We start from the raw sequence: 16,364 nt of genomic DNA, 5'->3' as shown, positions 1-16,364 counted from the left end.
AGGATCGGAGCGTGACATCATAAACCTATTTAATCTCAGAGCCTATACCAAGGCAGGACGTAGAAACACAATAATCTATTGATAAACTAAATATTAATAAATATTAATAAACTATTCATCCTTTGCATAGAAGTGTGGGCTGTAGTCTACTTTTAAATTATTTCCAATGTACAATCAATCTTGCAGAATGCGCAGACATGCACTCCCCATTGGCAGCATACATGTTTAGTTTGAAAAAGTCACTGGAAAATATCAAAACATTCTGCCCACACCTCTACAGAAATGTGATCAAATATGTCAGTGCTCTTTCTACAACTAACTGCTGTGGCCTAATTCCAAAAGGGCCTAATGATACAGTAAATAAAGGGCGTTATTGTCACCATAAAAGGTGAATGGAGGGCGTTATTGTCACCATAAAAGGTGAATGGAGGGCGTTATTGTCACCATAAAAGGTGAATGGAGGGCGTTATTGTCACCATAAAAGGTGAATGGAGGGCGTTATTGTCACCGTAAAAGGTGAATGGAGGGCGTTATTGTTGTTGTTGTACCCAGAATGCACAACCCATGTGGAATTCCTAGTCTCCGGCAGCTTTTGGAACTGCAGATCTGCGGGTGAAGAACGCTGAGTTCATCTCAGCCTATGATGCCCTTCGGTCCCTACGCTAGAAAGAAAAGGTGCTGTTTAGAACCTTGAAGGGTTCTTCAGCTGTCCCCATAGGAGAACCCTTAGAAGAACCCTTTTTGGTTCCAGGTAGAACTCTCTTCTACATCAACCTCGAGTTTGATGAGGACCCGAGTATGACCCGCGTCGACACCGTCACCCCCTCTGAGTATGGCCCGCGTCGACACCATCACCCCCTCTGAGTATGGCCCGCGTCGACACCATCACCCCCTCTGAGTATGGCCCGCGTCGACACTATCACCCCCTCTGAGTATGACCCGCGTCGACACCATCACCCCCTCTGAGTATGGCCCGCGTCGACACCATCACCCCCCTCTGAGTATGGCCTGCGTCGACACCATCACCCCCCTCTGAGTATGGCCCGCGTCGACACCATCACCCCCCCTCTGAGTATGGCCCGCGTCGACACCATCACCCCCTCTGAGTATGGCCCGCGTCAACACCATCATCCCCTCTGAGTATGGCCCGCGTCAACACCATCACCCCCTCTGAGTATGGCCCGCGTCGACACCATCACCCCCTCTGAGTATGGCCCGCGTTGACACCATCACCCCCTCTGAGTATGACCCGCGTCGACACCATCACCCCCTCTGAGTATGGCCCGCGTCGACACCATCACCCCCTCTGAGTATGGCCCGCGTCGACACCATCACCCCCCCTCTGAGTATGGCCCGCGTCGACACCATCACCCCCTCTGAGTATGGCCCGCGTCGACACCATCACCCCCTCTGAGTATGGCCCGCGTCGACACCATCACCCCCCTCTGAGTATGGCCCGCGTCGACACCATCACCCCCCTCTGAGTATGGCCCGCGTCGACACCATCACCCCCTCTGAGTATGGCCCGCGTCGACACCATCACCCCCTCTGAGTATGGCCCGCGTCGACACCATCACCCCCCTCTGAGTATGACCCGCGTCGACACCATCACCCCCTCTGAGTATGGCCCGCGTCGACACCATCACCCCCTCTGAGTATGGCCCGCGTCAACACCATCACCCCCTCTGAGTATGGCCCGCGTCGACACCATCACCCCCTCTGAGTATGGCCCGCGTTGACACCATCACCCCCTCTGAGTATGACCCGCGTCGACACCATCACCCCCTCTGAGTATGACCTGAGTCGACACCATCACCCCCTCTGAGTATGGCCCGCGTCGACACCATCACCCCCTCTGAGTATGGCCCGCGTCGACACCATCACCCCTTCTGAGTATGGCCCGCGTCGACACCATCACCCCCTCTGAGTATGGCCCGCGTCGACACCATCACCCCTTCTGAGTATGGCCCGCGTCAACACCATCACCCCCTCTGAGTATGGCCCGCGTCGACACCATCACCCCCCTCTGAGTATGGCCCGCGTCGACACCATCACCCCCTCTGAGTATGGCCCGCGTCAACACCATCACCCCCTCTGAGTATGACCCGCGTCGACACCATCACCCCCTCTGAGTATGGCCCGCGTCGACACCATCACCCCCCTCTGAGTATGGCCCGCGTTGACACCATCACCCCCTCTGAGTATGACCCGCGTCGACACCATCACCCCCTCTGAGTATGGCCCGCGTCGACACCATCACCCCCCTCTGAGTATGGCCCGCGTCGACACCATCACCCCCTCTGAGTATGGCCCGCGTCGACACCATCACCCCCCTCTGAGTATGGCCCGCGTCAACACCATCACCCCCTCTGAGTATGGCCCGCGTCGACACCATCACCCCCCTCTGAGTATGGCCCGCGTCGACACCATCACCCCCTCTGAGTATGGCCCGCGTCGACACCATCACCCCCTCTGAGTATGGCCCGCGTCGACACCATCACCCCCCTCTGAGTATGGCCCGCGTCGACACCATCACCCCCTCTGAGTATGGCCCGCGTCGACACCATCACCCCCTCTGAGTATGGCCCGCGTCGACACCATCACCCCCTCTGAGTATGGCCCGCGTCGACACCATCACCCCCTCTGAGTATGGCCCGCGTCGACACCATCACCCCCTCTGAGTATGGCCCGCGTCGACACCATCACCCCCTCTGAGTATGGCCCGCGTCGACACCATCACCCCCTCTGAGTATGGCCCGCGTCGACACCATCACCCCCTCTGAGTATGGCCCACGTCGACACCATCACCCCCTCATACACCTCCTTCGAGGTGAAGGAGAGACAGAAACTACCCTTCCCTGGATACAGACCGACTTCACTACACGGCTAAAGATTGGCCTCATCTTGTCAGCCATTTTAAAGACTATTTACTGCCGATCCTCAGAGCTGCTGAGAGTATGTCCAGTATATACAGCAGGCATTCAATCCATGTATTGGATCTAGTGCTGAGACACATTTCATCCCTACAGGAAGTGTTTCACAAAAGCATTCAACCCATATATTAAATGCACTTTTTGTGAAAATGTTGTCCATGCGATGAATAGTTCAGTTATCGTTAAGTGTCTTTCAGACTGTACAGTGTTCTTCAATCAAATAAATTAGGATTAATGAGCCAGCTAATTGTTTTGTTTTTGTGATTTTGTGAGCACTAATCAGACTATTCTATTTTCTTCATGAAAGGTAAATTCATCCATCTGAACCTTCAAAAGCCGGTTGCCTGTTTATAATGTATGTTACCGTGTTTATAATGTCTGTTACCGTGTTTATAATATCTGTTACCGTGTTTATAATATCTGTTACCGTGTTTATAATATCTGTTACCGTGTTTATAATGTCTGTTACCGTGTTTATGTCTGTTACCACGTTTATAATGTCTGTTACCGTGTTTATAATATCTGTTACCGTGTTTATAATATCTGTTACCGTGTTTATAATGTCTGTTACCGTGTTCATAATGTCTGTTACCGCGTTTATAATGTCTGTTACCGTGTTTATAATGTCTGTTACCGTGTTTATAATGTCTGTTACCACGTTTATAATGTCTGTTACGGTGTTTATAATGTCTGTTACCGTATTTATAATATCTGTTACCGTGTTTATAATGTCTGTTACCGTGTTTGTAATGTGAATTACTGTCATTTCACCACTAGAGGGCAGGAGGTAATGCTAATCATTATGGAAGTGTATATCTGCATCTTTTAAAAATGGAAATGCAAATGAACTTATAAATCAATATCACGTTTTTCATTATTTTCCCATGTATATGCGCATAATCTCGGTTAACCCAGAACTAAAATCTTGCGTAATTTGGTTAGATGATCAATTACCATTTATTTTCACGTAGTCTGGCCACATGAGATTATTGTGTGCATTATCTGGCACAAAAATTAAATGCAAAAATTAGGTTTGTTGAATCCTGAGAACTTTGTTCATGAGAATTTTCCGCACAGTCACCAAAGTGTTCTCTCTCAATTGCTACCATGGTTATGCATATGCTTCTCATATTTGTTTATTTTCTAAACATTTCAATGTGGGCTTGTCCATACAGGCCAATACCCCCGAGTGTAAAGGGTTAAAACAATTATTTTGATGTTATGGATGGTCAGTCCTTGCATCCATAGCTCTGTCTATGAATTGTATGGCATCCCTCAGCTGTTTACCCAACAATTGACTGTTTTGTTGGGGTGTTATTGACGTTGCTTGAATCTCAGATTGCTCCTTTAATTAAAGTACAATATTTATATGGTATGAAAAAAGCTGTTTTCTGAGTAATAAGTCCACAGTCACAAAGAAAGTTTATGTAGGTCAACATATTTTTAATCAATGCTCAAAATTTCACCATGAAAATCATATTTTATGCATCAAAGGAAATTGATCAGACTTTGGTCTTGTTCATTCAGCAGCTTCTTTTCCCTGTAAGAAGAAATACAGAATATAATGGATCAGTATTAATAATGAACATGATAAATATATGGATAGACTTGGATAGAATATAATGGATCAGTATTAATAATGAACATGATAAATATATGGATAGACTTGGATAGAATATAATGGATCAGTATTAATAATGAACATGATAAATATATGGATAGACTTGGATAGAATATAATGGATCAGTATTAATAATGAACATGATAAATATATGGATAGACTTGGATAGAATATAATGGATCAGTATTAATAATGAACATGATAAATATATGGATAGACTTGGATAGAATATAATGGATCAGTATTAATAATGAACATGATAAATATATGGATAGACTTGGATAGAATATAATGGATCAGTATTAATAATGAACATGATAAATATATGGATAGACTTGGATAGAATATAATGGATCAGTATTAATAATGAACATGATAAATATATGGATAGACTTGGATAGAATATAATGGATCAGTATTAATAATGAACATGATAAATATATGGATAGACTTGGATAGAATATAATGGATCAGTATTAATAATGAACATGATAAATATATGGACAGACTTGGATAGAATATAATGGATCAGTATTATTAATGAACATGATAAATATATGGATAGACTTGGATAGAATATAATGGATCAGTATTAATAATGAACATGATAAATATATGGATAGACTTGGATAAAATATAATGGATCAGTATTATTAATGAACATGATAAATATATGGATAGACTTGGATAGAATATAATGGATCAGTATTAATAATGAACATGATAAATATATGGATAGACTTGGATAGAATATAATGGATCAGTATTAATAATGAACATGATAAATATATGGACAGACTTGGATAGAATATAATGGATCAGTATTATTAATGAACATGATAAATATATGGATAGACTTGGATAGAATATAATGGATCAGTATTAATAATGAACATGATAAATATATGGATAGACTTGGATAAAATATAATGGATCAGTATTATTAATGAACATGATAAATATATGGATAGACTTGGATAGAATATAATGGATAAAGCATTTAAGATTCAGTGCTCAGCTTGTACCAACTAAATTTTGATTAATCTTTTATTTAGATTTTTTATTTACCCTGTCCTGAAATGTGTTTTTCAGAGATCTTAAATACCTTTGAGTGAGTGTAAAATGTCAGTATCGACTACTGTGAAGAATGAATCATAGGTGGTGTTGATGTGGTCATATTTGAACACGAGTCAAGTGTACGTTTAGCAGCAGTTCTGTACCTTTCCAGTGTCGCGGGTCTTGGCTCTGAGCTTGTTGACCTGAGTCTCAGCGATGTCAGCACGCTCCTCAGCCTCCTCCAGCTCATGCTGAACCTTCCTGAACTTAGACATGTGGCTATTGGCTGCTTCCTCCTGGGTGAGATAAACAGAGGAGAGCATAACATCAGTATTCAAAGTTTGAAGCTTCAGATAGCAAATTCATATTATTTTAAAAGTTTTTTATTGATATATTTAGGATAGCAATGTAAATAGGGAGATAGATGATATAGCAGAGAAAGTGAGTGGTGGAACAGAGGGATCAAACTGCTGCCTCCAGGGACATATGTGATATAGGGGCGGCAGCACTACCACTAGACCAGCCCCCGGCACTAAGATAAATAATATTCAACCCCCTATCTTTTAAATTGGTAACACATAGGCAGAGGAGTCACTGTGCATACATTTATTCAGCAATTACTTGCACTATCAACTGAGTCATTGTTGACTGATGTGCAGTAGCAACACTTCAACTAAACTGTCTGGACATGACGTTTTGTAATGTCCACTAAGGAACGTAAGCTTTCAGAGTATTTGACTAAGTCTGTGACTCACCGCTTCCTCAGCCTGCCTCTTGTAGGCCTTCACTTTCAACTGCAGCTTATCTACCAGGTCCTGAAGTCTGCCAACGTTCTTCTTATCCTCCTCAGTCTGTGGGAGAAGATCAAAGAATCAATACCCCATAGTTTAATACACAAACCAGTGTGCTTTAGTGTGTGAAGAAGGCACATTTTCTTACCTGGTAAGTGAGCTCCTTGACTCTGCGCTCATACTTGCGGACTCCCTTGACTGCGTCTACACCTCTTCTCTGCTCGGCCTCCACCTCAGTCTCGAGCTCACGCACCTTTGTGGAAGAAATAAAGGTAGGCATTTATGTGAGGTGGTGAAATCAGACGTAACAAATCTTTGTAAAAACAGAAGTATATTCTTCTGCTAGTCAAGGAGGCACAATTGTTGTCTGTTCCTATGTATTTTTACCATTTTAATTAGAGGGGTCTATAATGAAAACAACTACTTTTCCTTATGTAGGTGGGTTATTGAGAGAAAAAGTCGTTAAACCAGTCTCCTGTGTATTTTTATATGATCAAATACATTTCCAGCAATCTGTCTTTCAATACACCCTGCTGTTAACTCACCCTGGACTCCAGTTTCTGGAGCTGCTTCTTGCCTCCCTTCATGGCCAGATTCTCAGCCTCATCCAGGCGGTGCTGCAGGTCCTTGACTGTGACCTCCAGGTTCTTCTTCATCCTCTCCAGGTGAGAGCTGGTGTCCTGCTCCTTCTTCAGCTCCTCAGCCATCATGGCCGCCTGGAATGGTACTTAGTTTAATTTATGCACCAACTGGCACCACTCATAAAGCCCCAATGAGATCTTTGGTGTGGTTAACCAGCCCAGCTACCATTGGCCCTTGGGGACAAATCTAGTTTATGTAATTCAAGGACTCACGTCAGTGATGGCCTTCTTGGCCTTCTCCTCTGCGTTCCTGGCTTCCTGGACGATGTCGTCCACCTCTCCCTGCACCTGAACCAGGTCAGTCTCCAGCTTCTTTTTGGTGTTCAGAAGGCTGGTGTTCTGAAGGAGGAAACAAGGCCATTTATTTGACTCTCAAGAGAACTTACAAGTCACAAGGCAGAAATTATGAAAATCTAAAAGCAAGCACTGTTAAATTCTATGTGTGTGTAAACGGTATGCTTGGTTGAGTTTAATTAAAAATGGCTTTTGACCCGTACCTGGGAGTGCAGCAGTCCGACGCGCTCGCTGGCGTCTACCAGCTCAGTCTCAGCCACTTTGCGGCCTCTCTCTGTCTGCTCCAGAGCAACTCTCAGCTCCTCAATTTCAGACACCATCAGACCGTTTCTGCGCTCCACCATGGCTGCCTGCTCCTTCATATCCTCTGAGAGGCGGACAGCGTCATCAAGGTGCAATTGGGCATCCTGGGGTTCACAATTACATAGTATCATTAGACGGAAGTAGGGGTGATAGGATTGGTGATCATTGGTAAACATTTCCACAATATCTACAGTATATTAGTCCACTATTCCATTCCTCTGTTCTATTCTTTTCTACTGATTCACAAACAAATCCCTCCCCATGATCAGGTTTTTGAGCCTGATGTCCCAGTCCCTTTACCTTGAGCTGTCCCTGGACGTTCCTCAGCTGTTTCTGAGCCTCAGCGGCCTGCCTGTTGGCGTGGCTCAGCTGGATCTCCATCTCGTTCAGGTCTCCCTCCATCTTCTTCTTCACCCTCAGGGCGTCATTCCTGCTCCTGACCTCAGAGTCCAGGGTGCTCTGCATGGAGTCAACCACCCTCTGGCTGTTCCTCTTGATCTGCTCCATCTCCTCGTCCTTCTCAGCGATCTTCCTGTCCACCTCACCCTTGATCTGGTTCAGCTCCAGCTGCACACGCAGAATCTTGGATTCCTCGTGCTCCAGTGTGCCCTGGACAAAGAGAAGCAGTCAGGTGAATTGACCCTTCACTAAGCCCCGTCCCCCTTGGTTACTGTTGCAACCTCGGACAACATTTTCCTGGGAAGCCCAATTCCCCATTCTAACTAGTGGAGAAAAAACCTAACAATGATCTCAAACTGTGTTTTTAATACACAATTTAAATGAACCACTTCCCCTCAGGTATGTTGTGGTACTGTCATTAGAGCTGCTTCATGGGGATCCTGGTAAATGTATTTTTGTAGTGTGGCTAGCCACTGAATGGCTCTGAATTCACTTAGCATGCAGTCAAAGGTATAACTACTTTTGGAGCTGACTAGTGGGCTCAAATCGTATCCTGATGTTGAAAGCAGATGGGAGTTGTATTCATAACATGACTAACTTAGCTAGCCAACTTTTGGAGCTAACTAGTGGGCTCAAATCGTATCCTGATGTTGAAAGCAGATGGGAGTTGTATTCATAACATGACTAACTTAGCTAGCCAACTAGCCATGAGTATATATTTCGAGAAAACAACTTACATGGCTAGCTAGCAACGTTTGGTGGTCTATGAGACAGAGCTAGCTAACCAGCTGAGCTAGCAAACAATATAACAAAAGTATAATATCGGATTCGAAATATACTCCATGAATAGGCTCTGCATTTCAGGAAACAAGTAGCAAGTAACCCTGGTGAGCTGTACAATTATATAGCCAATTAAACCTAAAAAAAGAGACAACTGTCTGTTTTTCCTACTGCCATCACTGGCAATGTCTTTGAAACAAGAGCTTGTCCGATGTGTCCGACTCGACGACATTTGCTATCCATTGGAGAACTGCGATTGGTTGCCCACAAAGTTAGAGCGGGGCTTAGCGAAGGGTCGCTTGTGCTCAATACATTTGGATGTGTATAACACAAGGAATTACATACTGTATAAATGACTACAATAAACACCAATAAAGGGGAGCATTAGACTGTAGCTGGCATTGGCTAGAGTAACACTGCTTTTCCTATCAAACAGCTGTAGTTTGTACCTCCGCCTCCTCCAGAGCGGTCTGGATCTCAGACTTCTCTGTCTCCACGGTCTTCTTAGCCTTCTCCAGCTCATGGATGCTCTTGCCAGTCTCTCCGATCTGCTCAGTCAGGTCAGAGATCTCCTCTGCACACACAAACATAGGAGCTGTTTAGACTTGGGAGATTTTCAGCGGATATCACCAGTGCACTGAAGTTGATATTGAATCATAATAACAGTTAATTAATTAACAGCACTTCATACTGTCTTGCTAATCTAATTGCCCCCCACATCCTTGGGTGGTTCAAAGGAATACCAATTACATGTTCCCAAAAAGTATATTTTATACTTTACATGAGATAGTTTAATAGTAATTTTTATATAATGTTGATGATTACAGTTAATTCCATTTTCAAACACTAGTCAAACATCAGTCAAATAGAACTGCTGTCAAATGCTCACGTTGCAGGTTCTTGTTCTCTCTCTTCAGAGTCTCCAGATGATCCAGAGCCTCCTCGTAGGAGTTCTTCATCTTGAAGAGTTCAGTGCTCATAGAGCGAGCCTCCTTCTGAGCTCCTTCCAGCTCAGCCTGACCCTCCTCATACTTCTGCTTCCACTCTGCCAGAACCTAGGGAAATACATGGGATTTTCATTAGAACTCATTGATGGAGAGTTTTTATTCAGAAATATGCTACAATTATACTACAACTGATCAAATAGCAGACAGAAAATATCACCTAGAGTGACGTTTATAAATGTTCACCTTGTCAAAGTTCCTCTGCTTCTTGTCAAGGTTGGCGGCCATTGCGTTGGCTCTCTCAACGTCAATCATGAGGTCCTCCACCTCTCCCTGCAGTCTCTGCTTGGTCTTCTCCAGGGAGGCGCACTTTGAGTTGGTTGCCTCAATGGTCTCCTCAGCCTCCTGCAGACGCTGGGCCAGTTTCTTCCTGTTGGACAACAGAAGGTGGTGTTATGGTGAGTAATTTGTTGTGAAACAAATGTTGCACTACATATTGACATAACATTTTCTCAGAGCCCCCTATCACCCTCACCATCCACACCATTTATTTGAGTTTTTGCTACTGCGTGCAACTCACTTGGCCTCCTCCAGCTCCTCTGTGCGCTGGATGGCATCAGTTTCATACTTAGTCCTCCACTGAGCCACCTCACTGTTGGCCTTAGACATGCCGCGCTGCAGCTCTGCCTTGGCCTCCTGCTCCTCCTCAAACTGCTCTCTCAGGAGGTCACAGTCATGGCGGGCAGACTGGACACCGTGGGCCAGTGCATTTTTAGCCTGAGAAAGAAAGCAAGAAAGACAAAGACAAAGAGAGATTAGATAGAGAGTAAAACAAATGGCAGTAGAAGTCTCTGAGGGTGGCGTAGTCACCATCTATATGTATATAGAGCTCTAAATTGTGGTGGGTGGTTTCCATTTTGGGTCCTTTACCTTGACCTCCTCCTCAATCGCCCTCTTCAGCTCCTCCACCTGTTGGGTGAAGGCCTGTTTGCCTCTGGTCAGCTGAGAAACCAGGGCTTCCTTCTCCTCCAGCTGGCGGCCAAACTCACCTGCAGGGAAAGAGTGACCTCTTGTTAATGGGGTCTCTGTTCTCGAAGATTGAAAATGTATTTGAGGTATTGTAGGGCAGAAACTATGTGGACTGGATTTACAGCCCCAACACATGTTATTGTTTACTACTGAAGTGTGCTACATTGGTTTGTTGTTCATTGTTGATGGTACCATTTTCTGTCAGGAGTCTGGCCCTCTGTCCGCTGATGTCGTTGACCTGGCGAGCATTCTCATCATTCTTAGTCTTGATCTCGCTCAGCTGGTCCTCAAGAGTACGGCACATCTTCTCCAGATTGCCCTGTTAGTGAAACATATGGGACTCCTGTCAACTTCAGTTTACTTGAATGGTAATGTAGCTGACCCTCCTCAACACTGCTTGACCAAAACATCACTACTCGCCTTAGCCTTGGCAACAGCCTCCATGTTGCTGGAGAGGTCATCAATCTCCATCTTGTACTCACTCTTCTCCTTCTCCAGCTTCTGCTTGACACGCTGCAGGTTGTCGATCTGCTCCCCGAGCTCAGCCACACTGTCGGCCTGCTTCTTGCGCAGAGCGGCGGCTGTGGCCTCGTGCTGCAGGGTGGACTCTTCAAGATCACGACGCAGCTTCTGGAACTCAGCCTCGCGCTTCTTGTTCATCTCAATCTGAGCAGCAGTGGCGCCTCCGGCCTCTTCCAGCCTCTCGCTGATCTCCTCAAGTTCCCTGGAGAGATCGGCCCTCTGCTTCTCAACCTTAGCCCTGGCAGCACGCTCAGCCTCAATTTCCTCCTCCAGCTCCTCAATACGAGCCTAGAACAGGGGGCAGGAGCAGGGGGGATGAACACTACAATACAGTTGAAACAATTGAACCACACTACATAATAATAGTATGTATAGTATATTTAGCATAAATGTGTTAATACATAGCCAGTTACACTAACATATTTACTATATTCATTAGACAGTGTCCCAAGGGCGGAACTAACAACGGTAAGAAGCACCATCTTTCCATAGAAAGAAGCACCATCATGAAGCACCATCTTCCATCTTACTGAGCCGTCAGAAGCTTCCAGAAGAAATGTGTCCGTTTTTTTCAGGAAATGATTCAGGTGTGTGCTTTCCTGTACTGGAGGTTAGATCCTGTACTGTACCTGGAGTTCCTTGATCTTCTTCTGCAGCTGAGCTCCCAGAGACTGCTCATCCTCAATCTTGCTGAGGAGCTGGGTGGTCTCAAACTCCTTCCTAACAAACACAAACACATTGATTGCAAAGTTTGATTTGGTTAGATAGTGTAAAGGGAGCCTATATTAGCATTCACTTTGCTTTTAAGAATCACATACAAATTACATAATTACAAGAATGAGCCAATAACAACCATTATTTTGATCAAGATGGCAGGTAATACTGTGGTAATTGATTTGTGTTTACTTCTTGATTTTCTCATCAGACTGCTGCTTGTCATTCTCCAGGTCCATTATGGACTCCTGGGCCAGTTTCAGATCTCCCTCCAGCTTTCTCTTGGCTCTCTCAAGGTCCATACGGAGCTTCTTCTCTTGCTCCAGAGAACCCTCAAGCTACAAAATAAAAAATAAAAAATACACATATATTGGTCAAATCTAAACAATTGAAGATAATATCATCTTACATACTACCATGGCCAAAATGTCAAACTCCACTCACGTCGTCCACTTGCTGTTCCAGCTTGGTCTTGGCCTTGGTCAGAGTGTTGACTTTGTCTTCCTCTGCCTGCAGGTCGTCCAGTGTCTGCTGGTGGGCCTCTTGGAGGGCTTTCTTCTCCTTGGTCAGCTTGGCAACACTCTCATCCACAGACGCCATCTCCTCTGTCAGGTTCTTAACCTGATAACGGCAACAACAAAATGAGTCTTTGGGTACTTCACCATAAATAGGATAATTAGTTTAATTGATCTTAGAAATGTGTCAACAAGTGCTGTACTATAGATTCAACACTAGATGGCAATGTACTCCACGCCAGTGTATTGAGGGGAAGTCATAAAGGAGGGGGGAACAGAACATGTAATGAATGGGTGGATTACCCCACAAATGAAATTACACTATTTTGTGTCATAGTTTTTACAGCACCCACAAAAAAACTTGAATTCCATTTCTGTTTAGAGTTGATTATTGTATGGATTATTGTTTGGTTAGACTGTCTACGAAACCTTGTTTTCAGTGGCGTGCTTCTCCTTCTCCACTTTGGCCAGGGTGAGCTCCAGGTCATCAATGTCCTTCTTCAGCTCAGAGCACTCATCCTCCAGCTTCCTCTTCTTGGCAGTCAACTCAGCATTCATCTCCTCCTCATCCTCCAGCCTCTCAGTCGTCTCTTTGAGTTTGGCCTCCAGCTGGATCTTGCTCTTGATGAGCCCCTCGCACCTTTCCTCAGCATCGTTCAGATTCTCTGAATCCTGGTTTCAGAGCAGGAGAAAAAAATCAGTGGCCTCACTTTGTGTATCAAAATATAGACTTAATTTGGTCAAATAGGTCAGAGCAAATGCATTTAAATGCATGAAATATAAATATATACCATGGGGCAATAAAAAAAATTGAGATAACCACAGTGTGCGTGTGTTCATATGTGCAGATGTGTGTGTGATTGTGTTCGTGTCTGTGTTCATGTGTGTGTAAATGGGCTCTTATGAGTGTCGTCGCTCACTCACAGATGCGACTTGAAGCGCCAGGTCATTCTTCTCCTGCACCATGGCCACCATCTTCTCCTCCAACTCCTTCTTCTTGGCCAGAGCCTTGGCCAGGTCCGTCTGCATCTTCTCATAGTTCTCCTTCATGTTGGCCAGCTCCTTCTCAGTCTCTGCGGTCTTCAGCAGGGGCTTGATCTTGAAGTACACCTTCATCCATGGCCAGGTTTTCACATTCATGAATGAGCGGATGTTGTACTGGATGGTGAAGACAGAATCTCTGGTCGACAGAAAGGATGGAGTGGCATGGTGAGTGGCATGGTGAGTGCTGGTAGTGCATGGTGAGGGCATGGTGAGTGCATGGTGAGGCTATGGCATGGTGAGTGGCATGGTGAGTGGCATGGTGAGTGGCATGGTGAGTGGCATGGTGAGTGGCATGGTGAGTGGCATGGTGAGTGGCATGCTTAAAGATCTCCTCCAGTGTTATTTGAACTTTTCCTGTGGAAAAGCGATATCCCAAGTATAAATACAGTAAAGTACACACACTAAAGGGTAAAAATATATGTTTTAAGGAAAATATTGTGTTTTAGACACAAATGCAAACTTCAAAGAGTAGGGCATTCCCAGTTCTGTTGAACAGGAAAAGTTTTTAAAGTCTTTAAAGCTACATTCTGAGATTCGAAGAACGAAATGGGGACACCACCACTTTTTGCAAACAGCTGAGGAATGGGGCTAGGGAACTGTAATCCCTCTTAAATGTATAGACATCTCTCTAGGTGGTCCTCTGTAGCTCAATTGGTAGAGCATGGCGCTTGTAACGCCAGGGTAGTGGGTTTGATCCCCGGGACCACCCATACGTAAAAATTTATGCACACATGACTGTAAGTCGCTTTGGATAAAAGCGTCTGCTAAATGGCATATTATTATTATTATTTTTATAGGTGAAATTACTGACAGGTAATGCTAAGATCATGAGGCATTTCATATTCTTCAAGAATGAATGGGTAAATATCACTAATTTAAATAACAATTGAACAGCTTGTTAAATCCCAAACTGCAGATTTAATAGAATATTATAACATACTTTCTCATAGTGAACAACTCACAGCATATACAGTATGTAATCATAATGCTTTACATACAGGTGGTTGACAGAATTCTTTGCCAAGTTGTCTACTATTCCTCACCTCCTCTCCATCATCTTGGTGAACTCTCTCCTCATGAGGAATCCACGGCTGAGAGCCTGGACCATGCCGACCAGAGAGGCCAGCTTCTCATCTCTCATCTCCTCAAGGACACCCAGCAGACCAGCTTTGAAGAACACCTGACACAGGTAAACATGGTCAATTATGGTACCTCTGTCAGATTGTGACATTTTACAGTTGTAGATGAATAATGTACACTGATACAGATAACTGCAGCCATACCACTCTGACACAATGCACATGATAATTAATTGAAATCAATGTTTTTTCAAATTTTTAAGAAATAATAAAAAGATGAATGTATCAACTGGAGAGACATTCAATGGTTAGAATTTATATTATCATTGAGGTTGTGTTTTATTGTTAGCTTTTGCTGGGGGTATTTGACTGACCTTGGTGTGTCCAAATTTGTAATCCTCATGATTCACATCAATGGACCCAAGCAGCTTCTCAGAAGCCTTCTTGTTGTCCATGAACTGGCCCTCGGGGATGACACTGGCATTCAGTACTTTGTACCTGAATGAGGAGACATGTAGTAAATGTCAAGTCGTAATAGGTTGGTTATTACATTTACATTTAAGTCATTTAGCAGACGCTCTTATCCAGAGCGACTTACAGTTAGCGAATACATTATTATTATTATTATTATTATTTATACTGGCCCCTCGTGGGAATCGAACCCACAACCCTGGCATTGCAAACGCCATGTCTATCAACTGAGCTAAGCATCCCTGCAACGGCCATTCCCTCCCCTACCCTGGGACGACGCTGGGGCCACTTGCGCCGCCCATGAGTCTCCCGGTCGCGGCCGCTGCGACAGAGCTGGATTTGAACCAGGACTCTAGTGGCGACAGTTAGCACTCATGCAGTGCCTTAGACCACTGCACCACCCAGGAGCTTCAGGTTATATTACGTTAACAATAATGTCCTGTTGCACAGTTGGTAGAGCAACGCCAGGGTTGTGGGTTCGCTTCCCACGTGGGAGCCAATAAGAAAAATGTATACACTCACTAACTGTAAGTCGCCCTGGATAAGAGCATCTGCTAAATGACTAAAAATGTAAATGTATACGGATGCTGGGGAAAACCCTTAGCGCAGAACTTTCTGTGTGTGTGGTGCGTGTGTGTGCGTGCGGGCATTTGTGTTTGTGTGTGTGTACCTCTGCTTGAGTCAGCATAGATGATTCTGCTGGGGAAGCCCTTTCTGCAGATCCTGATACCTTCTAGAACACCATACACCTGAGCTGGTGGATAACCAGGAAGTTCTCCAAGACCTGGAAACACAAAAACCAAGCCTCATTAACAGGTTAAAGATTGGTTCACGTTACTGATACTGTACTGATAATATGTCATATTTAACTCAATAGTTCTTGTACCTGGAGTCTTTGACTCGCTGGGGATCAGGCAGCGCACAGAGTGAGGGATGAGTGCTCCTCGAGTTGGTCATCAGCTTATGTAAGTTCTCCTGTAAGAGGATTACAAACCATTTTTTTCAGAAATCATTTCTGATAATCAAGCTAGCCGGAATATACACATTTTAAAAGCTCACCCTGAACTGGGAGGACACAGTCTGCATGGAACCACCCTTCTTCTTGCCCCCTTTTTGGTTGTATCTGTAAAATGGGGAAAGTGATATATGATTCTAAATTAGAGAATATCAGGTTAATTTCACACTTATCTTAATGCAAATGCTGCCAATGAGATTGTGTAAAATAACA

General features: G+C 44.5%; 1 protein-coding gene across 1 annotated transcript; it reads right to left on the bottom strand.

Moving 5' to 3' along the window:
- Positions 1-4,355: 4,355 nt before the first annotated feature.
- Positions 4,356-15,183, bottom strand: LOC121573278 (myosin heavy chain, fast skeletal muscle-like). Its single transcript, XM_045219653.1, has 22 exons — positions 15,040-15,183; positions 14,630-14,766; positions 13,467-13,722; positions 12,972-13,214; positions 12,472-12,648; positions 12,220-12,365; positions 11,943-12,033; positions 11,212-11,601; positions 10,984-11,110; positions 10,693-10,811; positions 10,343-10,539; positions 10,009-10,192; positions 9,708-9,873; positions 9,268-9,392; positions 7,940-8,248; positions 7,540-7,743; positions 7,256-7,381; positions 6,947-7,117; positions 6,550-6,654; positions 6,366-6,461; positions 5,775-5,906; positions 4,356-4,473 (listed from the first exon to the last, which is right to left on the bottom strand). Exons 1-22 carry the CDS (start codon positions 15,118-15,120, stop codon positions 4,453-4,455), a joined length of 3,603 nt encoding a protein of 1,200 aa, XP_045075588.1. The 5' UTR covers positions 15,121-15,183; the 3' UTR covers positions 4,356-4,452.
- Between the last annotated feature and the right edge of the window lie 1,181 nt (positions 15,184-16,364).

This window comes from Coregonus clupeaformis, unplaced genomic scaffold (assembly GCF_020615455.1).
Source record: "Coregonus clupeaformis isolate EN_2021a unplaced genomic scaffold, ASM2061545v1 scaf2578, whole genome shotgun sequence".
NCBI lineage: Eukaryota > Metazoa > Chordata > Actinopteri > Salmoniformes > Salmonidae > Coregonus > Coregonus clupeaformis.
The sequence above is the reverse complement of the archived record's forward strand: the minus strand, read 5'-3'. Positions and strand labels throughout refer to the sequence as shown.

Coding starts and splice junctions, on each gene's coding strand:
- LOC121573278 (XM_045219653.1), bottom strand. CDS start 15,120: ATGGACAACAAGAAGGCTTCTGAGAAGCTGCTTGGGTCCATTGATGTG. Junction 13,723..14,629: donor ACCAAGATGATGGAGAGGAG/GTGAGGAATAGT, acceptor TCTGTCGACCAG/AGATTCTGTCTTCACCATCC. Junction 11,111..11,211: donor AGGCTGTTGCCAAGGCTAAG/GCGAGTAGTGAT, acceptor TTTCACTAACAG/GGCAATCTGGAGAAGATGTG.